Source organism: Hippocampus guttulatus, chromosome 13 (genome assembly GCF_054856545.1).
Source record: "Hippocampus guttulatus isolate MCC_2025c chromosome 13, RoL_Hgut_1.0, whole genome shotgun sequence".
Lineage (NCBI taxonomy): Eukaryota > Metazoa > Chordata > Actinopteri > Syngnathiformes > Syngnathidae > Hippocampus > Hippocampus guttulatus.
This window is the reverse complement of record NC_141273.1, coordinates 3,920,497-3,945,561: the sequence shown is the minus strand read 5'-3', so window position 1 is coordinate 3,945,561 and position 25,065 is coordinate 3,920,497. Positions and strand designations below refer to the sequence as shown.

The following is a 25,065-nucleotide window of genomic DNA, read 5'->3' as shown; positions in this document are numbered from 1 at the left end:
TGCTCGAAAATACCTCATCAGTTTGGTGACCACTGATCTGTACCAAAGCATGGAATAGTGACCAAAAAAAAAAAAAAAAGAGAAAAGAAAAACAGCCCATCATAGTACCTCATTTAGAACAGAAATCCAAGAGATGACTTGCGTGCCTTTGGCCATCCAGCCATTACCACCATGGCTCTGAACACCGTGACTAACACGGCTTGCTGGGTTGCAGCACAAATGGTATTCAGTTTGAGGCTGTGGAGCGGAATCACAGAAAATATCAGTCAATCAATTCTCATGTGAAGGAACCACAAGAAAAAAAAATATTAAGGGTAAGAAAAAACTGTACGGCTCAAGGAACTCAGCAGATTGAAAGATGCCATTTTTTAAAAGCCATCAAATGTTATCTTCACATTTGGAGAGCGGTGGTGATTAATCATGTTTACTTTCATTCAGTGACATCTCTTTCTTGACATTTTTTTTTTTTTTTTTTTTTTTAGTTGATCACCTCCAATGTTTTAAAGGACCATGGGCATTGTTTTTGCATGTGACATCAGTGATGGTTCGTAGGAAGGTATAAGCAATGGCAATACAAACCATCAATCCATCCAACCGCTTTTACTCATGTTGCGGGCGTGCTGGCTTTGGGCGAGAAGCAGTGTACAACTTGAACTGGTCGGCAGACAATTACAAGGCATACATAGACAACCATTCTCACTCCCATAAACAACAAGGACAATTAACCTACAATGCAGGGTTTTGGCATGTGGGAGGAGATCGGAGTATCCGGAGAAAACCCACGCAGGCACGTGAAGAACATGGAAACTCTCCACAGGATGGCCCGGATTTAAACCCACGACCAAAAGATAATCCTATGGGACAATCTTATAAGATATAAGCTTGTATAAAACACGTGTCAAACGCAAGGCTCGGGGGCCAGATCCGGCCCACCACGTTATTTTATGTGGTCCGCAAAAGCAAATCCTGTCTGTTAACTCGCATGATCCTTGCCAAAATTTGAACCAAAAAGTCAAATTATCACGTGTACTAAATAATGCTGAGATTTTGCAATGATTTTGTTACCCTTTTTAGACTCACTTGAACGATAACTGAACTATTATAGTTGACTGATTTCAATACGGTAGTCCAGTGGTTAGCACGTCGGCTTCACAGTGCAGAGGTACCGGGTTCGATTCCAGCTCCGGCCTCCCTGTGTGGAGTTTGCATGTTCTCCCCGGGCCTGCGTGGGTTTTCTCCGGGTGCTCCGGTTTCCTCCCACATTCCAAAAACATGCGTGTCAGGCTGATTGGACGCTCTAAATTGTCCCTAGGTGTGAGTGTGGGCGTGGATGGTTGTTCGTCTCTGTGTGCCCTGCGATTGGCTGGCAACCGATTCATGGTGTCCCCCGCCTACTGCCCGGAGATGGCTGGGATAGGCTCCAGCACCCCCCACGACCCTAGTGAGGATCAAGCGGTTCGGAAAATGGATGGATGGATGGATGATTTCAATACCAGTAATCGATTAATTTGTTTTGGACAAGTAATGATGCAATGAGACTATTGAAACGTTTTTGTGGATTTTCTGTCATAACGGCCCTCTGAGGGAAGACATAAGTGGCCCGTGACAAATTTGAGCCTGCCACCCTTGGTATAAGACATAAAATTGTGAGAGCAAGGATGCCAAATTGTTTTTTGACAACCATGGTCGAGCCGAGAAGAGGCAAAATCACGGCCAAAACAGCCTGACTATCGTTGTCTGTAACCGGCCTTGGGTTTGTTCATCATTTAAATTTGAAATGAACACTGCGCGGTCCAATTGATGACACCTGTATCCCAGTTTATCCATTTTCGCAAAAAGCTTTCAAAGCCAAGATGAGTTTTTCTTCATTCAATTTGACCTGAGTAGTGTCACAGTTTTATCTTCCATCTTGAGATTCAATGCCCTAAAGTAAAGTAAAGCCTGCTTTTGTTCATGCTCTCATTAGGAAATTCAAAAGGTGCCACCGGGACAAGGAAGAAAATCTTGTATAATTTATTAAATTAGTACACCCACGGTTAAATCAGACACCCCATGGTCACAAACGTTTTATACAGCAATGCAAATTAGACATAGAACTTTTTTTTTTTTTTTTTTGTGAATTTACCATCTGTGGATCATCCACATTAAGTGTCCTGAGTGAGTTCCTGACAGGCTGCTTTTTTTAGGGATCTTATTTTATGCTTGTACCGACAATGAAATCATTTTATTTTATGAGCACTACTGAAGCCCAGATGATGTCATCATCGCCATGCGCCATGCGGCTCTGTCTCGTCCTGTCTCGTGGATAATGATTTTCATACTGAGATCTCACCATTCATTTCTTGTCTAATTCATTTTGCGTTTGCCCCATGAGAGACCCCGCCGATATTTTCACACATGACAAATTAACAAACCCCACATTTTATATGTTGCCCATTTGTGTGGGGTTGTTTCAAGGTTAACTCTTAAGCCTCACTGTTATTTCATCATGTGCTGTTAAGTCTGATCACAGTGTAATGTCTAAAACCAATAGCGGTCTTCAGTCACGTGTTTCTTCAAGTAAGAACAGCTGCGGCTTGACCCGTCTTCCACTGATTGAAGTATTTATAATGTATGGATGTGGGCTTCTGAGACTTATCTTCTTCGCCTGTCCCCTTGTTATGATGGGCACTCTCTGCAGGATGGAATCTGTGCTAAGAAAAATTCAGTGTGCAGTTTGTGTAATTGGTAGCCTTAAGTCAAACTTTATGGGCAAGACTCATGACTTTATGAGCTGCGTCCTACATTAGAACGCAAATCCACACTTGTCTGCAAGACAGGGTTCATGCAAATAATATTAATCTACTATAACATTTTATGACACATACAATGTATCTACGACATCTATCATTGCTCTTACTTAACCGTCGTCACATTTCCAGTGGTACTAATATTATCATTATACCCTTAGAAAAAGTGCCAATGATTACTGCCACGTCGGCGTTATAACTTTGTTTTTTAGTGTTTGATTGGAAATACAAGATGGTCGGTCATCAACAGGGTGCCCACAGGCACCAGCTGGCCCCAAAAGACCACATGAATAGTCTCGGTCCGGTTCTAAGACAAAAACAAAAGGAAAACATGACCAGCGTTTTGACCTTGTGATTTTCCGGGAAATATATGAGTTAGGGGCGGCCCGGTAGTCCAGTGGTTAGCACGTCGGCTTCACAGTGCAGAGGTACCGGGTTCGATTCCAGCTCCGGCCTCCCTGTGTGGAGTTTGCATGTTCTCCCCGGGCCTGCGTGGGTTTTCTCCGGGTGCTCCGGTTTCCTCCCACATTCCAAAAACATGCATGGCAGGCTGATTGGACGCTCTAAATTGTCCCTAGGTGTGAGTGTGGGCGTGGATGGTTGTTCGTCTCTGTGTGCCCTGCGATTGGCTGGCAACTGATTCAGGGTGTCCCCCGCCTACTGCCCGGAGACGGCTGGGATAGGCTCCAGCACCCCCCGCGACCCTCGTCAGGATCAAGCGGTTCGGAAAATGGATGGATGGATATATGAGTTAGTTGGACAACTTTGAAGATGGTGGACAGTGTACCAGTGTTTGTGGCAATGCTCCTGCTGCTTTGGCTTTATTTTCTATTCGCAGTACTTGGTGCCATTCGAACTGAGTCTCTACCAGATTATGATCGCCATGGTAAACCATTTTCCACTTTCTCAGCCCTATTTCTATCTGCTTTGGAGGAACTGATTATTAACTTATAAACGATAACTAAACCGCACAATTATTCCTTCAATCAGCCTTGGGCCAAGGCCCTAAAATGGTTACGGCACTGGAGGCCGGTTGAGCGTTCCATCAACCTCATTGTCGGGAATGTGGACTTCATCCGTTTCATGCACAGCAACCAGATGACCACTTACTTGACGGCCGAGGCTAAAAACGCCAAAATGCCGCGTCGGAGGATGTCGCCGTGCAGTCCTCTTCCAGACCATGCGGGTGTGTACGAAGTGTGTAAGTGGTCACTAGGTGCTGTGCATGAAACGGATGAAGTCCATCAAACACTAGAAAAGATGTATCGAAATAAAGTGTTGATTATAGAATTTTTGTTTGCTTGTTTTTTTTCCGTAATTATTGAGAAATCATAAGTTGCGGTAAATTGCGCCAATGTCAGAAGTGTGTATCAAACTGGGACCTCTTCTCATTAATCGGCACCCACAAAGTATCTGTCAGTTTCAAAAAGGTTGGTGACTGGTCTCATGAAAAGGATGTCAATGTGCGCACATAGGTGGTTTTGTTCTTGGGAGCTACCTGACTGGATTTCAGTGTAAGTTCATGCTTAGCGAAGCCCTCTAACGGAAATGAATGTGGTCGTTGTTGTGGGGAGTAGTTGGCAGCCGATCCAAATTTCAACTCCCTGATATGGAGGCGGGAGACTTTGATCATCTTTTAATAGTGCAGTCACTCATGCAGACAATCAATTTATTTAGGCAATAATGAAGGTACCCTGAGGTAAATCTTTAACATATCGGGGAAAAAAAAGAAGACAATCACCACGTGGGAAGACAAGGTGTATGACTATCCAAGAGTGTAAAACGTGGACTGACTCCTTTTCATCTCAATTAGGTCTTATCACTGCAGCTCACCATCCAGTTGTGATCTGTCCTTTTCCAACATCTCCCTTTAGCTGGATCTTGTCGCTACACCGACTGGAACCGACTGCCCAGAATTCTCCTTTGGTAAAGACAAAAACAAATCTGACTGTTGCGATGTTTTTCCACCAATTCCACCTACTTTCTTTTCATGGGTAATTGGTGTCATTTTTGGATTATTTCACTCCTGAAACAAAGCCTGATGAAAGCACTGCATCACCTCAGTGCATTGTGCCCTCAGGTGTTTTTCTCTCCCAGGCCTTGATCGCACCTATTTCCACACATTTTGACGATGTGATATAGATATACTTGAATTGAGGAGCAATGCACTCATAGGGGCCGACAGAGATACCGTAAAACATATTTTACCAACAGTCAAAGAAAAAAAACCAATGTACAAATAAATAAATCCACAAAATGGCAGGACGGCGAAGCGTGAACTGCCATCTTGCGGGAATTTAAATCATATCTCTTAATGTGATTCCTATTGTATTGCCTGAGGGTAAGATTTGTGTGTTTTCTGTTCAGTTCTGTTTGCACTGCATATTGGAAAAAAGAATGCTGATAGTTTGACAAGGAGGCCAAACAAACATTTGTATAAACTTTCTTATCCCAGAAGTTTGGAGTATTCTCCTGTGGATCGATTTCATGATAGGCAAATATTTATCACTTGTCGAAAATATATGTTAAAACCAAGCCCTTTTTCTTCCTATGATTGAATTCAGACACCACCAAGGACAACCCTGGACAAAAAGAATTGCCATGTGATCTACTATGTCTCCAGATGTCAGACTGAGGAGAAATCGAACTTGGCCCAAACTGTTTCTGCTCTTTTCAGGGCCACGGAAAGGGAATGTTAACAATCAATCCCCTCTTTAAGGCTCATTTAAACTGATTGATTAATGCATCTGCTTCTTTGGCTGTGGTTTATTGGACTGTGACTGTGTTCTAATTAACCATGGACTTGGGAGAAAGAGTTGGAGAGCAAATGATGGTCGTACACTGAGGAACATTAGCCAGAAGGTACACACAAAAGTTGCATCCGTCGACTGACAATAATAGGCCCCCAGGGGCCACCGGGTAATATCAATAGTATCGACAAAAGAAATCCAATCATAATCAGATTGCATTGAGATTCCTCGAGGCTTAGTCAGATACATTTTTTTGGCCATATTATTTATGAGATAAAATATGATAAAAGTGGGGCGGGGGGCACGGTGGATGACTGGTTAGCACACCGGCCTCACAGTGCAGAGGTGCAGAGTTCGATTCCGGCTCTCACACTTCTGTGTGAAGTATGCCTGTTGTGCCTGTGCCTAGGCGGGTTTTCTCCGGCTACTAGGTTTTCCTGCCACATTCCAAAAACATGCATGATAGGCTCAGTGAACACTCGAAATTGTCTTTGAGTGTGAATGTGAGCATGGATGCTTGTTCGTCTGTGTGTGCGCTGCGATTGTCTGGCAACTGGTTCAGGGTGTTGCCCACCTACTGCCCGAAGATGGCTGGGATAGGCTCCAGCACGCCCCGCGACCCTTTTGAGGATAAAGCGGTTCAGAAAATGGATGGATCTCAGAAAGGGGTTCATTATTCTTGAAGGAAGTCCAATTAAAAAAGCCGCATTAAAAAGAAAAGAAAATGCTTCGTTTGTTAATAAAGCAGCGGCTTTATCAGTTACGTGCTTAAAACAACACTTCCCTTATTAGCGGTTTCGTGCATCATACAGTTGGACTGATGTATATGCCAAGAAAGCACACTGCACGCTGAATACGTCTTGACTTAACGATTTCCTGTTTTACAGGTGAGTCATTGGCTGGTAGGACTGACATTCCTCAAGGGTACTGGAGCTTTTCCTGGGTAGCTGAGGATGAGCTGAGCTTTCCAAACAACTGGAAGCCCGTGTCAGGTGAGTTGGACATTGTTAACCTTGCTCAGCACGATGGACAGGCCCTGCCACCACTGTCCCGCAAATCCCCTCTACACCCAATTGGCCGTGACGAGTCGCATCAGCTCGCCATCACAACAAATAAACATCTCCGTCTTACCTTGCCCTCGACTTTATATGATCACAGCTATTCATGCCATGCAATGACAATAGGGGATTTCCATTGGCGTTTCTCAATGTAAGCAAATCTGAAACATGCATGACTGTTCTCTATAACAAACCTTTTGCATCAACCGGCCCATGCCGTTGATGCAAAAAAAAAAAAAAGAGGGTGCTCTGCCTATATATATTAAGAGCATCTTGTTTATCATTAAAAATCTTGCCAGCAGATGGAAAGATGAAAGATTTGTAATGATAAAGAAAGATTTGTAATGATAAAGTGTAGGTACTGCAGGTACGATTGTTAAATGAACACAAATATGCAACGACTTAAAGACCCACTACTCTGTGAACTGTACACCCTGGTGAATTGGCTTTCTTTCCGCTCAGCCAGACACATTCTCTGCTCTATGTTTATGTATAACACACTCATTTGCAAGATCCCACCATCACTCTCCTTTCAAAGCAGTTTTATGAACCTCGTCAGTCGCCGAGTCTGCATTACTTTTGCATCTTCTTTTCATTTTTTTCCCCACACCAAAAGAACTGAAAACGGTAGTAAAAACAAAGTTCATCTCATTCTACCGAATAGCGTCGCTTAAAAAGTAAAATAATCACCGCTCCTGTTTTTAGGCCATGATGAATCTATAATTCATCATATGTTATGACAGGGGTGTCAAAGTCTTTTTTGTCGCGGGCCACATTTTAGTTAGTGTTTCCCTTGGAGGGCTGTTATGACTGAAGCCATATAAAGAAGTCAAGAATAACTGTTGATTCAACTATTGTTTCAATTACTATCATGAGGGGTTTGGTCATAAAAAATGCTTCCAATATCTCTCTTATTTATTACATATGAGAATTTTAAATTTTGTTAGACCTTTTCAGCTTCATGGAAGGTGACATGTTTGATCTGCTTTCGCGGGACACATAAAATGATGTGGCGGGCCTTGTGTATGGAAGGCGAGAGGAGTCAAATGGTGCATTCAAGTGCGCTCAGTTTGTTCGAAACCGAAATTTGTTCGTCATCCAAGGCATAAAAAACTGGAAATTTTTGGTCGAAAACCGAATTGGCCGAGAACCGAGACGTTCAAAAACCGAGGTTTGACTGTGTGTGTGTGTGTGTTTTATATTGTTACCAAAAAAATCGGGTTAGTGCAAGCATAGCAATATACTTCAATAAGTTCTGTAGACACAAATGCATTGTAATAATGCACGAAAAGACAATTTATCGTGTGGAATCAAACGGGGGCATTATTTCATATCATTTTGTTGCGACTAAAACTCCACCTTCTATTTTCCCCGACATTTCAGGCAACTCATAGATCATGAGTTACTTGGAATTGACAAATAGGATTTTGTACAAAATAAAAATGGTCACACGCGATCAGCATCTCCGTGACCTTGCCCTTTACACCCCCCACCCCTCACACCTTGATAAGACGACAATCAATTTCTCCTCCAGTTGATGAATGTGTGCTGGGTCAGTGTCGTGGATCCCTTGTTAATGCAGCATGTGTGTTATTCTTAATAAATATTTTCCCAAATGCTTTAAAGTGATGTGAAATATTCTATGTGTGTTGACTTTCATGAAGTGTCTTAAATTGTATTTGAGTTGAGGGTTAAAATATTCACCATTCAATAATGCAGCATTAATATGTTAATGCAGGAATGGCCCTTGACTTGACCAGTTCTACATCGACAGTCATCCAAGCCTCATAATTATTCATGACCCATGACTGCAAGCTTTGGAGAGTGTCTCTGAGTAGTCATACTGTTTGTACAATATATCATAATAGTAACGGTTTTGGGAAAACAATGCAGTTCTCATGTCATAAAACAACAAATAGCACGCTGATTGAATTTCATGACGTAAAACAAAATTGATTGATGGCTTCAGAAGGAATCATCATTTCTGTATAACTTAAATATCAATTTATCTCCTTGGCTGTCAGTCACAGAAAAATGAAATTTTGCATCTTGCAATTACTATTTTTCCCATTTTGTCTCACTTGCACAGTACATGAGTACTGTATTTTTATCATTCTTTTTGTTCGCATGCTCCACCGCCTTTAACTTATTGTTGGCAGTGAAGATTTTAGGTTATTGAGAGACCTGAACCAAAAGTATTAGCCACTCATCGATTTTCAAGACATTATTTTAACATTCTATTGTCTTCTCTCTGAGTGTTAAAAGACTGCAGAGACAGATACACTTTTGATGATTATTCTCAAAGCAAACTTTGATTGGTCAATGTGATTACTTGCAAGATTTGTGATATTTGTTAGCAACAGATAAAGAAATATAATTATGCAGACTATTCCATCCAGCCATTTTTCAAGTTTAAATCTGGGAATGCAAATACTGAACTATACAAAATATGTACAGTATATTCCCATCAAACATTTTATACATCTCATTTTGTACTGAAACCTTACATTTGAGTAGCATGATTGCATTTTTAGCTTAGAATTTGCACAAACTTAAATATACCCCCATGACATTCGTACGAATAGATTGTTGACACCAAGCACAAAGAAACAATGGTAATGGGACTGTGCCAAGATTTAAACCCCCCCACCTCCCTCCACACACACACACACACACACACAAAAGCCCACACATAAACAAATGAGCTCATTGAGCACTAACTGAGGCATCAGAATAGGCCTGGACTAGATAAAAGAAGAGAACTCCTGCCTCAGCACACAAGGACCCAGCAAATGATGCAGCAGCACCTCTATCATCCCAAACACAGCCCCTCTTTCACCTTCACAACAGCACTTAGTGCGGGCCTTCGACCCCTCCCACCTCTTGCATCCATGAGCTCCAGAGACGCTTCATTCATGCTTTCATCTCAACTGTCACACTTCGGACTACCTCCCCATCTCGCTTGGTGAAATCCCCATCACTCCAGACATATCAAGATTAAGGATTAAAATCCCCCCAAAATAATTCCTTTCTCCTTACTCCACCAATCAAAATCCTCCCAGCTCAGCTGCCACCACCGGTGCCAAAAACTGTTTGGTCCAAGAGCGTTGTTGCTGTTGTGTGGGATGCAAATGGCCTCTGCATTATCAACCAAAGGTCCACAGAGACAGAGGGAGCGAGAGGGAGAGGGAGTTCAATCCACCCATTTTCCGATCAGCTTTATCCTCACAAGGGCCGTGGGGGTGCTGGAGCCTATCCCAGCTGTCTTCGGGCATAGCGGGGGACACCCTGACCCGGTTGCCAGCCAATCGCAGAGCACACAGAGACAAATAACCATCCACGCTCACAGTCACACCCAATTTAGAGTGTTCCATCAGCCTGCCATGCATGTTTTTGGAATGTGTGAGGAAACCAGAGTACCCGGAGAAAACCCACACAGGCCCGGGGAGAACTTGCAAACTCCACACAGGGAGGCCAGAGCTGGAATTGAACGCGCTACCTCTGCACTGTGAGGTCGCCGCGCTAACCACTGGACCACCGGGCCACCCAGAGAGAGAGTTATTTTCTAAAACTAAAACTACTGTCAAACCACAGATATTAGATAAAAATCCAGTTCAAAGACAGCGAATCTCAAACATGCAACACTCAATGTTAAAGTGCAGTCACAGATTTTTTTTTTCATTAAGTTATATTTTCTCATGCAGTCATGACTGAATATAGTCCCCCCAGAGGTAGCAAATCCAGGTCTACATAGTAAAAATCTTGAGTAGAAGGACCTGTGGCCAAAGCCAAATTGTTGGATTGGATTGGATAAACTTTATTGTCAAATGTACTGTATGTAGAACATACAGTACAGATTGTGGCAGGGTTTTGACTTTCTGGACCTGGATTTGAAACCTCTGAGTCCGCCTAACTTCAATTTTGTCTCTGAAACACGACAAAACCAGAGGGGCGGGGCTCTCTGTGTCACATTTTCATATACACCCCCACAAAATGTTTTTGGGATTTTTGTGTTGGTACCATTTGAAAAGGAGGCAAAACAACCCTCCATTCTTGAGATCACCATTGACAAACCACCACAGAATTGTTTGATTGGTGACATTCCAGAATGCAGATTTGAACGTGCACTAAAGGCACATGAAATAATTCACAGCTGACCTTGAAATTGTAACTCAGCATGTGAGTGAGTCCTCCCACAGGAGGGGTCACTGCCACATCCAAGGTGCACTCATTACTAAGAGTGTTATTATTTCAAATGCGAATTTCATTTTTTTCACTGTTCATTTTTGTGACCTGTGTTACACCCAAACCAGCAACTGAGTCTGGCCTTGTTTAAAGAAGACTTGTCAATGACAGCACAGGGGAGCACTATACGGAAGTGACTCGGTTTGAAAACCTACCCTGTTCTGTTCAAGTCTTGTACATCAACTGATTTAATATGTTTTGGTTCCCATTTGTCGTCTGAAGGTTAGAATGTTTAAAAGCAGACAAATGGCGACATGGAAGAAAAAAGGACCTGGACAGGGCACAAAAAAATGGCACACGTAAAAGCTCCACATTCATAATGAAAATTACGTATATAGGATAAGATATCCTTTATTCGTCTCACACTGGGGAAATTTACAGTCTACAGCAGCAAAATTGGGGGGTAGAAAGAAGAAAAACAAAGTGTTTGCATGCACAAAAATAAATGTTTCAGAGCGAGCTGTACACAGTTCAATTAAGTGCAATATAAATATCGATATAGATAAAGTGGCTGTGCTATTTATAATTGTTACTGTTTTTTTCACGTATTTAATTTTTTTATTCAGCAGCCTGACAGCAGTCGGTAGGAACGAGCGGAGGTATCGCTCCTTCTTGCAGCGCGGGTGTAACAGTCTCTGGCGAAAGGAGCTACCCAGTGCTGTCAGGGCGGGCTGGAGGGGGTGGGAGGGACTGTCCATCATAGCTTTTAGCTTAGCTATATGTCCTGTTATATATGTTTTGCATTAAAAATAAATACATGCAAATTGAAATACATTATGGGTGGCCCGGTGGTCAACTGTTTAGCGCGTCTGCTTCACATTGCAGATTTGCAGGGTTTGATTCCGGCTTCGACCTTCCTGTGTGGAGTTTGCATGTTCTCTTCATGCCTGTGTGGGTACTCCGGTTGCCTCCCACATTCCAAAAACATGCATGGCAGGCTGATTGAACACTTGAAATTGTCCCTTGGTGTGATTGTGAGCGCAGGTGGTTGTGCGTCTCTGTGTGCCCTGCGATTGGCTGGCAACCTGTTCGGGGTCAGGCTACTGCCTGAAGACAACTGGGATAGGCTCCAGCACGCCCCGCGACCCTTGTGAGGATAAGCGGATTAGAAAATGGATGGATGGATGGATGGATAGATGGGTAAATTATGTGTGCTCAACCAGATTTAGTGTACAAACATGCCAGAAATCATCCCAAATTGCAGTAACAACTCCGGTTTGCCACAGTGAGCAAACATTCCAGTTTTACTTTCGAACAAACATCTCAGGCTTTGGCAAAGCTTGCTTATCATTTGAATCCGGTGTGATATAGGAGGGAAACATCTAAAACATGCAGCATAGCAGCTCTCGAGCACTCGGCTTGGTGTCCGAGCCGAGTGCATCTGACTTAGATGAAGATCAAAATACTTTTTATTACCAATTTTGGAGAAAATTAGTGAGACCTAACCCCCCCCCCCAAAAAAAAAGCAGTTAAAAATATATATTTATAAATAAAGAAAAAAATACCAACACGTGGTTGCCAACCCGCGTCCACTACATAGTTATCCAACCCATCCATTTTCTGTGCAGCTTATTGTCATCAGGGTTGTGTGTAAGAAGTTTGAGCCTATCCCAACTGAATGTGGGTGAGAGGCGGAGTACACCCCGGACCGGTCGCCGGCTAATCGTAGAGCTAATCAAGGTTCTTATATTTAATGAAAACTAATTGAATAACTAAAAGCAAAATAAAAAAAATGAAAGTCCGTCTATTAAAAAAGAAAACTGTCTACATTTTACCTTGATAAAACTCATTATAGTTGTAATGAAATGTCCTTCATTTTCATCTTTGTCAGTTAACATCATCCATTAACTTTCGGGGTTCAATTTAACCGTATTTATTTTGGTAGTACCGGAAGAAGAAGAAGAAAGCTTGAACACCTCTTTGGGAATAATTTACTTTATTCAGAATATTTTGTCGCATTTTCTTCGTATTTTGCACTTGAAAAATAGTCCATAAATTTAAAGTTAAAAAAAAACTCAACTAAAAACTTGATTTTAAATGTATTTACTTTGGTATCACTGTATGGCAGTCAAGAAGGAAGGTTGAGCAGCCATTTGGGAATTATAATTTGCACTTGGCAAAGACTCCACCAATTAAACATAAATAAATAAAAAAATGTAATGAAACAAGTAAAAATTAAACAAAAACAAATTATTTTTGAAAAAAAAACAACTCAAAACTAATAAAAGCAAATACATTAAAAAACAGTCGAAATGAAATCACAGACTACAATGACAAATCAAAAACTATTATAACACACACGCACACACACACACACACACACACACACACACACACAAAATTAAGCATCATCCGGTGACTGCACGATGACTTTTCCTTTCTTGAGTTTCTCTTGTTTCTTTCATGCATATTGTTTGTCCATTCAAACTTTGTATTTCTTCTGCAACAACTGCCATTATAAGTTGAGTGAAAATCCCTTCCCGGGATAATTCTAAATGTTTGCTTCGACTAGATCCCCTGTGCGACAGGAGCAAAACATGTGACCAGAGTGGAGGTGGTGACCCCGAGTTTACGTGGAACATTGTGGCGACAGGGGACACATGGACAGAGCACCACCAAAAGACCGAAAAGAGAGCGAGAAGTCCCCAAGGATGGGAGGAAGGTAAGAGCGAAGGTATCGCATTCCACCCCCCTCTCCCCTCCAAAGGGAGTTTCACTTTTCATTCACATATGCCCTGTTTGTTCGAGACTTATGAAGAAGTTGCCATCCATTACTTTTAGGGCTCAAGTACTTTTCAAGCATCACACTTCGTTTGGTCTTAACACACACACACACAAAGCAGCAAACAAAGTTGGCAAAAAGCTATTTAGATAATATCTTTTCATGAAATGTTCCCTGTGAAAGATCAGAACATAGTTTACTGAATCAGTAGTCGGAAAAACCAAGACTCACATTTTCCACCCTCGCAAGCATTATTCATTTTCACACCTTGGACGAAGAGAAAACTGTTTCTGCCATTTTATCACCTGGGGTGATGGTGAAATGGGGGAGATGGAGAAGTCTATTTTTTTTTTTTTTTTTTTTTTGCCAACATCATACGCAACAAGTCTGAGACCAGATGGTGAAATCAAATTGGAAATTGGAAGTACACGGGGACAAGAAAAAAAAGGGGAAAAAAAAAGACGCATGCTCATGCTGGGGTAAGGTCCACTTACTTCAAGTAATCTTTGAGATGTATTCTTTCTGAATACACCTTGTTGAGGCTGTTCCTTAAAATAAATAAATAAAATAAAAATAATGAAAAAGCCAACAGGGCAAAAATCATCCCAGAGTTAATCTTTTGCTTTTTGATGACGCTTTGTATGACATCCTGCTTGGCAGCAAGTCAAACGATGAAGCTTTGTGCGACTTGCGAGGTGTATTTTTCATGAAAAAAAATGTTGATTGCCTCCCAGTATGACTTCAAGGGCATTTAACTTGGGAGGTCTGTGTCTGTATGTGTACAGTTTGAATCGTATTTGCAATCAAAGTCTAGTTAATGAAGCATTATACAGTACAGCCTAACCCGATTTGCCAACCTAAGAATCACATTCATCATTTTTCCTCCAACCGTGTCATATATGTTAGAATATTTACTGTATTGTGATGAACTTATCCTTCTTCTAGTCTTCATTGTTTTAGCCTTATATGTCTATTTGCACTGCAGCATCCCAAAAGAATTAAAGCTGATCATGATTGGATTCTAGGCAACATAGAGTACAAAGGAAAAATATTTACATAATCGTGTTCAAGCCCTCGGTTAACCACAATATAGTTGGCGCGTTTTGAATAATTGAGCAGGGCAAGCTGCTGTCTCCACACATTATCACTGGTACGAGCAATTTTAAAAAGGGATGGAGAAAAAAAGGGATGAATACTTCATGGCTGTGATCTGTGGGATTGCTTGTGGTGTTTTCAAACTCACCGAACTCATCACACGAAAGATTCAATTTGGAATCATACAAACTATCAATTTGTTTCAGATGCAGTTCTTTAGTCAGGTTTAAGTTCAGTTGGGTTGAAACGGTAGCAATAAATAAATACTGAGCGTATTGAAATGGTCATTATTATTCTAATGTCATTATTATTATTATCCATCCATCCTCCATTTTCCGAACCGCTTAATCCTCACTAGGGTCGCGGGGGGTGCTGGAGCCTATCCTAGCCGTCTTCGGGCAGTAGGCGGGGGACACCCCGAACCAGTTGCCAGCCAATCGCAGGGCACACAGAGACGAACAACCATGCACGCGCACACTCACACCTAGGGACAATTTAGAGTGTTCAATCAGCCTGCCATGCATGTTTTTGGAACGTGGGAGGAAACCGGAGCACCCGGAGAAAACCCACGCAGGCCTGGGGAGAACATGCAAACTCCACACAGGGAGGCCGGAGCTGGAATTGAACCCGGTACCTCTGCACTGTGAAGCCGACGTGCTAACCACTAGACTACCGGGCCGCCCTATTATTATTATTATTATTATTATTATTACGGTATATGTTTTTTGTGGCTGTCAGCAGCCTTGATTGACGTAAACAGTATTCCTTTCCTTAAATTCTAGAAGGCTCTCTTTGACTGGTTACCATTTCTTTTAGTTGAAGCATATGTAAAAGGAAATGTTAAATGACTTCACTGCGAAATATGCGCCTATTAATCATTTTCACGATTTCCCTGGCATCGCTGCAATGCAATGTACCTAAAGACCTTTTTGCATTTTATTGTATTTATTATTTATGTACAGTATGTATCTACTGTATTTTGAATTTGCTGTATTGAATGTTTGATTTTCTTGTACAGCGCTCGTGACCTAAGCTCCCAATAAACTCCACGCGTGCACAATTGCGCACTGCTCCCACGCTCCCAGCGCACAGCAAATGTATGCAGTGCGTTAAATAAATACATTTAAAAATCATAATGGCTGAATTGGCATTTTCATATTCACGTTCATCCATTGATCCATTTTCCGATCCGCTTTATCCACACAAGGGTCGCGGTCAACTGAAAAGCGCCCCGTGTCATGGAATCATATTGTCATACAGACCTTGCTCAAATACACTCTTTGTTCATTTGACCGAGTCTCGGCTTCTTTCCAGTTTTATGTTACCGGTAATGTTGATGCACCTGAAACATATAACATTACCCCTGGCAGAGTTTGGTTATTGTTAATTATTGCTGTTTTTTTTAATTTATTTTTTTATCACAGTGCCAAGTGCAGGATATGCTAATCTTATGCCTGTAACATTTGCTCAGGATATTAATAAAAATAAATCACAGGTGAAATTTCTCAGTCAGGTTTAAAACAAACAATTTTTGTGATGTGTTTAACAAGGTGTCAATTGGAGACACGGCATTGTCCAACATTTGCACTGTCCCAATCTGTTCATAGCCGACCAGGGAAAAGATCCCTGGTGCTTGAGTGAGAATGCCTGCAAAATCGAAACAGATTACTTATGAAGTGTGGTGGTGCGGTTTACTGTATTCTTGCAGCTGTCACGAGCCGCGAATGATCACAGTTTGGCTAGCAACTTAAGTTAGCTAAATAATATTTACCACCAAAGATGTTTAATACTAATGTTTATTGACGGTCACGCTGGTACACACCCGTTTTCATACGTCACCATCGAGTAGATACAGGACTTCTACAGAGGACACATCAGACGATCCTCGATTTAAATGCTTGATCCTCACACCTGATGTGGCTATTGACAATTAAGACGCTTCTGATTATGGCAGCATGAGAACAACGTCCGGGTCGTGTTCAATGGTTTCAGAAGTTATGCAGACCCCACACTCCATTCCAGAAGGTGGTGGTAATGCATCAAATGTTGTTTGCCAACCCTCAAGAGACAGAAGAAGACTCACATTGATAGACAGGAGCAGGTGTGCGAGTGACTTGGATTGGATTCTACCCTTGGCCACAATGCAAAGTGGGATCCTGGTAAACGTACCGGTAAGCCATTTTAAACTTTGATTGAAAACATTTTGACATTTTAGGAGTTAAAACAGGAGCAGGCAACCATCAGCGTGCTACCGCTGAATTTAAAAATTCAATGGATTACTTTGGCAAGTCGGTAAAGTATACATGAGGCTGTGCAAAGCTCTTCGGGCAGCAAACATGTGATGTGCTCTAAAGAGCACTGCATTTACCACTTTAATCAAATTGGATTTGTCATTTTTGGGGCTATGGTTTATTTATTTATTTATTTATTTATGGACTGGCGGACTGGAGAACTTTACTGATGAAAGCAATGATGAAAGTGTGATGACGGAATGACACACTGACAATTAGTAATTGCCCTGATGATTATAAATGGCCCACCCCTGATTATTACAAAATTCCCAATTTACTTACACCAATTTCTGGACATGTCAAGTCAATTTGGGGGAGAGAGAGAGAGAGATTGGTGGTTTGATATTTTGTGTAACCAATTGTGATCTCAGGTGTTAGGCAGATGTGACACTGGTTTGGCCACCCTCTGTATGTCTGGTGTTGCTCTTGGTCCAAGGAGCCCCCAGGGACTTTGTATGAGTGTTTAGACACATGGAACATTAGTTAGTACAGTAGTAGAACCCCAGGGGCTTGACCTTCTCCAAGCGGCAGCAATAGTCTAACCGCACTGGGCTGACCAACTTCTTTTATATCCAGTAAAACTACACACTTTACCCAAGCAACCTTGCGCTACACAACTGGCACTGTGGTCTTGGCACTCTGCACTTTGTGAAAACATTTACTGCTAATGTGTGAGTGTGAAATGATTGTATATTCTTACTCCATGTTGTGTACAGTATCACCCACTAAAGGAATACAAATGTAAACTAGTTACGTTAACTTTGATGCATTTACAAAGTAGATGTGTACTAGCATACTGTTGTTTATTATTCTTATACAAAGATTCTACTCCTAGTATGACAATGACGAATACTACTACGACGACTACGACTAATAATAATACTAATAATAATAAGAAATCGGATTTGTATTGCAGTTTTCTTAATACTCAAATACACTTTACTTACTGGACACAAAAAACACACAGGCAAAAACAAAACAGTTAACACTATCAGTTAGGACTGGAGGGGGCATACGACCGCACTAACACACCTCCCACGTAACTAATGTGGAGAGTTGGTTAGTCATAAGATAAGATAAGATAAGATAAGATATCCTTTATTAGTCCCACACTGGGGAAATTTACAGCCTCCAGCAGCAAGAATGTAGGCAGAAAGAAGAAGAAAAAACAAACAAACACCGTCCAATTAAGTGCAATATAAATACAAAATGGATAAATCGCAGTGCTATTTACAGTTGTTTTCCACATCATTCAATTATTAAATATTATTGTTGCTATTTTTTATTCAGCAGCCTGACAGCAGTTGGTAGGAACGAGCGTCTGTATCTCTCCTTCTTGCAGCGCGGGTGTAACAGTCTCTGGCTGAAGGAGCTACCTAGTGCTGTCAGGGCGGGCTGGAGAGGGTGGGAGGGACTGTCCATCATAGCTTTTAGCTTAGTTAGCATCCTTCTGTTGCCCACCTCCTCCAGAGTGTCAAGGGAGCAACCCAGGACAGAACTGGCCTTCCTGACCAGTCGCTCCAGTCTCTTTCTGTCCCGGGCTGAGATGCTGCCTGACCAGCAGACAATGCCATAATGGATGGCCGAGGCCACCACCGAGTTATAGAAAGTCTTAAGGAGCGACCCCTGAACCCCAAAAGACCTCAGTTTCCTGAGTAGGAAGAGTCGGCTCTGTCCTTTCCTAATCAGGTTGTCCGTGTTTGTAGACCAGTCCAGTTTGTTGTTCAGAAGAACACCTAGGTACTTGGAGGAGGTCACCCTCTCTATGTCCATACCCTGGATGTTCATCGGTGCCGGTGAGGACTGTTTCCTGCAGAAATCCACAACCAACTCCTTAGTTTTCCTAGGGTTGATCTGGAGGAGATTCTGCTGGCACCAGTCCACAAAGTCCTTCGTCATTCCCCTGTACTCCCGATCGTCCCCCTCTGTAATGAGGCCAACAATCGCAGAGTCATCGGAGAACTTCTGAAGGTGGCAGGTTGGAGTGGCGTGTCTGAAGTCCGAGGTGTAGAGGATGAACAGGAATGGAGCCAGAACAGTCCCCTGCGGCGCTCCAGTGCTGCAGAGAAGCCTGTCCGACTCACAGCTCTGCAACCTCACGTACTGCGGCCGATTTGTGAAGTAGTCAGCGATCGATGCTGTGAGATGGTGGTCCACTCCGGCGTCCTGCAGTTTGCCTCCCAGCAAGTTGGGCTGGATGGTGTTGAAGGCACTGGAGAAATCAAAGAACATGATTCTCACAGTGCTCCCAGCCTTCTCCAAGTGTGACAGCACTGAGTGGAGGAGGTAGATAATGGCGTCTTCCACGCCGATGCCAGGCTGATAGGCAAACTGGAGCGGGTCCAGTGCCGGGCTCACCAGCGGTCGAAGGTGGTCTTTCCCAAATCTCATTGTTTTGGGAAAAGTAAGTAATGAGAACAGCATTTGGTGCTCATAGAAATCACACTGAACAATTATTACATTAAGATGAAGGAAAATCACAGTAGCAACCATGGATTGTTTATGCATTTAGTTCTTGTATGTTTTTCCACAACAGCAAATGGGTTAAACCATGTTGTCCAAACGGCGGCCTGGGGGCCCACGGCATATTCAAAGGATGGCATTTGACATGGTGTGCAAGGCGAGCAAAAAAAAAAGAAAAAAAAGAGAAGAGACGGTGTCAAAAATCACAGGGCACATGCAATCATTCACACTCGCATTGCCACAGTCACTGAGTAGGAACGACCCGCTCCCCGTGCCTGTGTGGGTTTTCTCCGGGTACTCCGGTTTCCTCCCACATTCTAAAAACATGCGTGGCAGGTTAATGGAACACTCTAAATTGTCACGAGGTGTGAGTGTGGATGGTTGCTTGTTCGTCTGTGTGCCCAGCAATTGGCTGGCGCAGTTCATGGTGTCCCCCGCCTACTGCCTGAAGACGGCTGGGATAGGCTCAGCGACCCTTGTGAGGATGAGCGGATTAGAAAAAGGAGATTTAAATATATATATATATATATATATATATATATATATATAAGGAGTAAAGTCAATTAACCAACACTGATAAAAAGCATCAGATTTCAATAAGTTTTATCACACACGTATTTTTCTGCAGGTTTTGGTTTTCGTGGGTGAAATGTATGCAGAAGGTGTGGTATTTTTATTTCTTTGTTTTTTTGGGTTGGAGGCTATTGCAGGACTTGTACAGGCTGGAATGTACTGTGGTTAGGTCAGGTACTCAACCGCATGTTTATTTTTGCAGTTCATCCATGAAGATTTGGATTGGAAACCAAAGCCTGTCCCAAAATAACCAACCCCCAAGAGTTTTTTTCCCTTCAACCTTCATTTCCCAGAATCCCCTGCCCCACCTGTTAAGTCGCTGCTAATGATCTCGTATGGATTAGCAAAGGTTGATCTCTTTTCATCAATGATTGAACCTTGAGGGCTCCTCTGATCAAAGAGCTTACTGCATCATGAAGAAACGGGAGTGCTCTAAGACTCATTTGTAATGCACATCCTAACCTTGAAGTTCTCCAGTGCCTGATGTTTTCCTTCTGTCTTCCATGTCAAATTTGTCATGTGGACTGAGCAACTCTGTTAATCAATAATCCATTCCATGATCTCTTTTCTGCTTGTTGGATTAGCTGCTAGGTACTGCAAGGACAAGATCAACAGGAAAAATTCACAATCATTACTGTTTACGTGTGCTGTTTCTACTCAACTGTATTTATAGAGCACAACCACCGCTCTATACAAAGTGCTGTACGTAAAGCAAATATCATAAAGACAGCAATAAACAATAAATTTATAATAAAGGCTGTAGAAAGCACAAAAACAGTAAAACTAATTCAAAAACCAAAGAATTAAAACCGAGTTTAAGACAAGTTTTAAGGATGGGCAGCGAGGGGGCTTGCCGAATGTTCAGTGGGAGGTCATTCCAAAGAGAGAGACAAGCAACGGAAAAGGCTCGATGCCCTCTGAGCCTCCTCTTAGGTCTTGGTACCTCTAATAGTGTCTGGTCCGCAGACCTGAGGCACCCGACAGGTGTGGAGGAGCTCAGAGAGGTACGGTGCGACGAGGCCATTTCAAGTATTTAAAACAAATAAGAGTATCTTAAAAACAACTTTGTACCCGGATTATCCTGCAGCACCATTACAGAAATATCCAGGAGACCTATTAGGGCAGGGGTGCCCATTAAGTCGATCCTGATCTACCGGGAGATCTAAGACAGGTCCCAAGTAGATCCGAGGAGTGTCGAGGAGAAAAAAACCAAACAACCATTTGTGTGTCTTTGTACATGTTGGTAATACATTTTTTTGTGTTAATGTACGCTGCACCCTAATCATCCTATCAGTCTCATTTTCACCAAAAAATATTTCAAAAATAAAATAAAGCAGGTAAATCTTGAATTTACGGTGGCGCGTGATTACGTCACCGGAAGTTGTTAGCGCTCAGCGGTCTGCAATTGCAGCTTGTGATCAGAGCTGTTGCGCTCTATCTTTTATCATCATTGTCATTCAGAGTTTGCTTCGTGTACAATTCACCGAGGGCACGGGCAAAGAATAGGAACCTAGGAGGGCCCAGGGAAGCACTTTAAAACGGTACGTGTGAGCTACGATAGTTAACAGGCTGCAAAAGTGCATCGCATGCCTCAGTTTCAGGCTGTTTCTCATCATGGCGTGTGTGTGTGTGTGTGTGTGCGCGCGCGCGTCCCGGTAAGGTTAGATCCCGGGAGGTTAGTTGATCGAAAAGTAGATCTTCGGTCCAAAAAGTTTGGGCACCCCTGTATTAGGGTATTTATGGATCTTTAAAAACACAATTTTAATTGGCCAGACCAAGGGGAAATCCGTTTCTCATCCAAAGAAAAATAACCAATAAGTCAAGTCATATTTTTTTAATACAGCCCTTAATCACAAACAATCTCAAAGGGCAAATATTAACGAAATCCCCTGACCTTAACCCCAGGAGAGCACGGAAAAACTCAAAAAAGCCCATCTGGGGCAAAATGAGAAGTGTTGGGAAGGGGCCGCAGATAGGACTATTCCCCTTTCAGGATGACCAAGCTGCAATGTATGCTGAGTGGGCAACATCTGACATTATTGCACGATACAATGTTCGAATGATATAAACACACACACACACACACATACATTTCAACTGTTACTTCTCCTGTGTTTGGACATTGCAGCTTGGTGGTTGCTCATCCAATCTCATTTGAGTCCTAAGTATTGACTTCATGCCAGCTGACCAATTATTTCTCTTGGTCAATTATTGATTCACTTATACAGACCCACATTTTTACCCATCACATTGAGTCATGTTTTTCCTCTCACTGCTATACCAAGTATCATATTATAGATGTAATGCTTAGCACTTCTGCTTTGTCAGCGTTTAAATTGAGTCAAGTTTACGGCATCGCTTTCTCCTTCCCTGTGCTCCACTGCTGCACTTGAAATAAAGTATTCATCAATGGATCGGTTATCTTTTCTTTGGTGTAAAGAGGTGCTTCAAAACCTACCCTAAACGGAAGCCACAAGGACCAAGTAGAAGTGTCATTTAAGCAGCACTGAACGTGACATCATGCTCTCGGAAGGAAATCAAATAGCGGTGATTCCGCTTTCTGTCTATTTAAAGCATTGAGTAAAAAACAAAACAAATGAACAGAACTTTATCAACTCAAAAATTTGAAAATTGAGTCTGAGTTTAAAACTGCTGTGATGTTTGTCATCATGCAAATAATTAGCTTAAATTATTCATAGCTGATTTGTCTTTAGCATCTTGATGTCATTTTTTTTGTTTTGTGCGTGTTTTTTTTTTTAGGTGGTTTAGGTAAAGTGATTCGGAAAATGGTGACCAAATCTTAACTGACACATGGCTGATTGTCTTTGGCTTTCTACAATCGTGTGAGTTCGACTCTATATCCACATCTTCACTGGATTACATATTTAAGCAGCAAAAATAACATCAGGGCTGTGGGGACTTCCTATTCCCATTTGTGAGGTCATTATATATTCACAATATCACTGAGAACACAGAAAATGATGAATCAGAAGAGAGCACAAAAATGTTGGCAAAGCATGAAAGCCAAAAAGATGATTTACATATAATAATTACATGATATGTAAATCCATGCTACACTGTCAAAGACTGAGTAAAATAAGTGCGGGGGAGGAAGGAGAGCATTATTCAAGAAAATGCCTTGATTAGCATCTTGACATTTCTATAGATGAGCTTCCATCCATCCATCCATACACCCAACTATTTTCTGATCCGCTCATCCTCATGAGGGTCGCGGGATTACGGAAGCCGATCCAAGCTGTTTTTTGGGCAAAAGACGGAGTACACCCTGGACTGGTTGTCAGCCAATCGCAGGGCATACTACCATTCGCGCTGAGAATCACACCTAAAGACAATTTAGAGCGTTCGAATTAATCTGCGTGCAATGTTTTTGGAAACCGGAATACCCGGAGAAAACCCATGCAGGCACAGGGAGAACATACAAACTGCACATAGGAATCGGAATTGAACCCCAAACCTCTCCACTGTGAGGCGTACGTCCTAACCAGTAGATGTCAAAAGAGGACTACGTATGCAATAGATGGAAAGCAGAGGATAAATGAAGAGGAAAAGAGACTGTGATGTGATAAGCAAAAAAGATGGGAGCAATTGGTACTCCAGATTTGATAAGCATCATTTCTATTTGCTGTGACTCGGCACTCAACTCTGCTTCTCGTCAAAAAGTCTTTTTTCCCCCAAAAAAACATTTTGTCGGTTATCAACAGAAAAAAAAAGTTCTACTCAGTGGACCTTAAATTGTGGGTTATTTGAAAAAAAAAAGTATATAAATAATAAAATGACAGTGAAATTACTTATGTCACTTGTTACATCAGAAATATCTACCAGTACACATCTACAGTATATACAATAATATACAGTCTAACAATGAGCATTTGATCATAATCGGTGTATAATCTACAGAGCACGAGAAAATATATACAATTTCCACAAAAATGATTTTCCAATTCCATCCCTTCACTTAGACAGTACATTTTCTCCTGCTTATCTGTTTCAGAGTTAGTTGCAGCCCAGCTAATTTTGAGTAAGAGAAAGGGGGATCCCATGGGTTGCTTGCCAGTCTGTCAATGGGCACAGATAAAGTAGACACCCAAGCATTCAAACCGTTGAAAAATGTTGCGTACAATTAACCTAACACGTCTCTAGGACTGTTGGAGATGTAGCCAGGACACATACAGTATCTGAGCTGAGTTTGAAACTCCAGAGCGTATGACAAACGGAAGATACAGGCCGCATGCCCCCTCACTGCGCTGTTTATAGTCGGTACTTTTTTTTTTCTGAGAAGTTTTCTGATTTCTAAATGTTGCTATGAATCCAGGGTGTTTTTTCAAGTCAATGGGCCCTTTATTCGTAGTTAGGTGCACATGTGCTTGGCGTAAAAACTGGCAAATCTTTCAAATTTCTGTTCTGGCGCAAGTCTAATTTCCTGTGTTTGGCAATTTGGCAGACCACACTGCACTTTGCTAGGTGTTCCGGCACACTGAGGGCGATTTCTATTACACGCCCCCAACACATCTGACAATTTGGTGAACCAGATGAAGCCAGTTGTGCATTAAACCTTGTGGCACAGGTGGTGATCCAGGAATTCTGCACTCTCTGTAATCATATTTTATTCATAAATATGACAACAGTGTGCAACTTTTGAATCATTGTCGCAATCAATTCATTGAATGCATTTGAATTATCATCTTGAGTATATGTACCCTAATATGTTTCCACAAACCTCATGATGTAATTATGGAGTGTTTATATTGGAATTTGTGTAATTAATTGCAACCTGAAACAGCTAAACTCATTAGTTTAGTGGAATTAGTTATTGCCTTTTACAGTCAGATCAGCATCTAAGATTGTCTGCACGAACAACGAAATGGAATTTGTGTCTGAATTTCTAAGTGCGTTTGGCCCTGCTCCTAATGACATTGGCACGGAAGCCTGTGAAGCATTTGGTCTTCCCATGCAGAGGTCAGGTCATGCTGACTGTTGATAGGTTTCATTTGTATTACCGCACAGTTGCTGACCTTGCCTGCCATCAGTCTCCCTGTCCCTTTCCTTCACGTTGTTACT

At 42.0% G+C, this 25,065-nt stretch overlaps 1 protein-coding gene across 1 annotated transcript in view; it reads left to right on the top strand.

The window, feature by feature from the left end:
- The first annotated feature begins 3,560 nt into the window (after positions 1-3,560).
- The window catches only part of alk (ALK receptor tyrosine kinase), a 172,426-nt gene continuing 150,921 nt past the window's right edge, over positions 3,561-25,065 (top strand). Inside the window, exons 1-5 of the mRNA XM_086127789.1 lie at positions 3,561-3,572; positions 3,628-3,675; positions 3,780-3,975; positions 6,427-6,531; positions 13,355-13,504. Of these exons, the coding sequence (XP_085983915.1) occupies positions 3,561-3,572; positions 3,628-3,675; positions 3,780-3,975; positions 6,427-6,531; positions 13,355-13,504 (511 nt within the window). The remainder of the gene's footprint in view (positions 3,573-3,627; positions 3,676-3,779; positions 3,976-6,426; positions 6,532-13,354; positions 13,505-25,065) is intronic.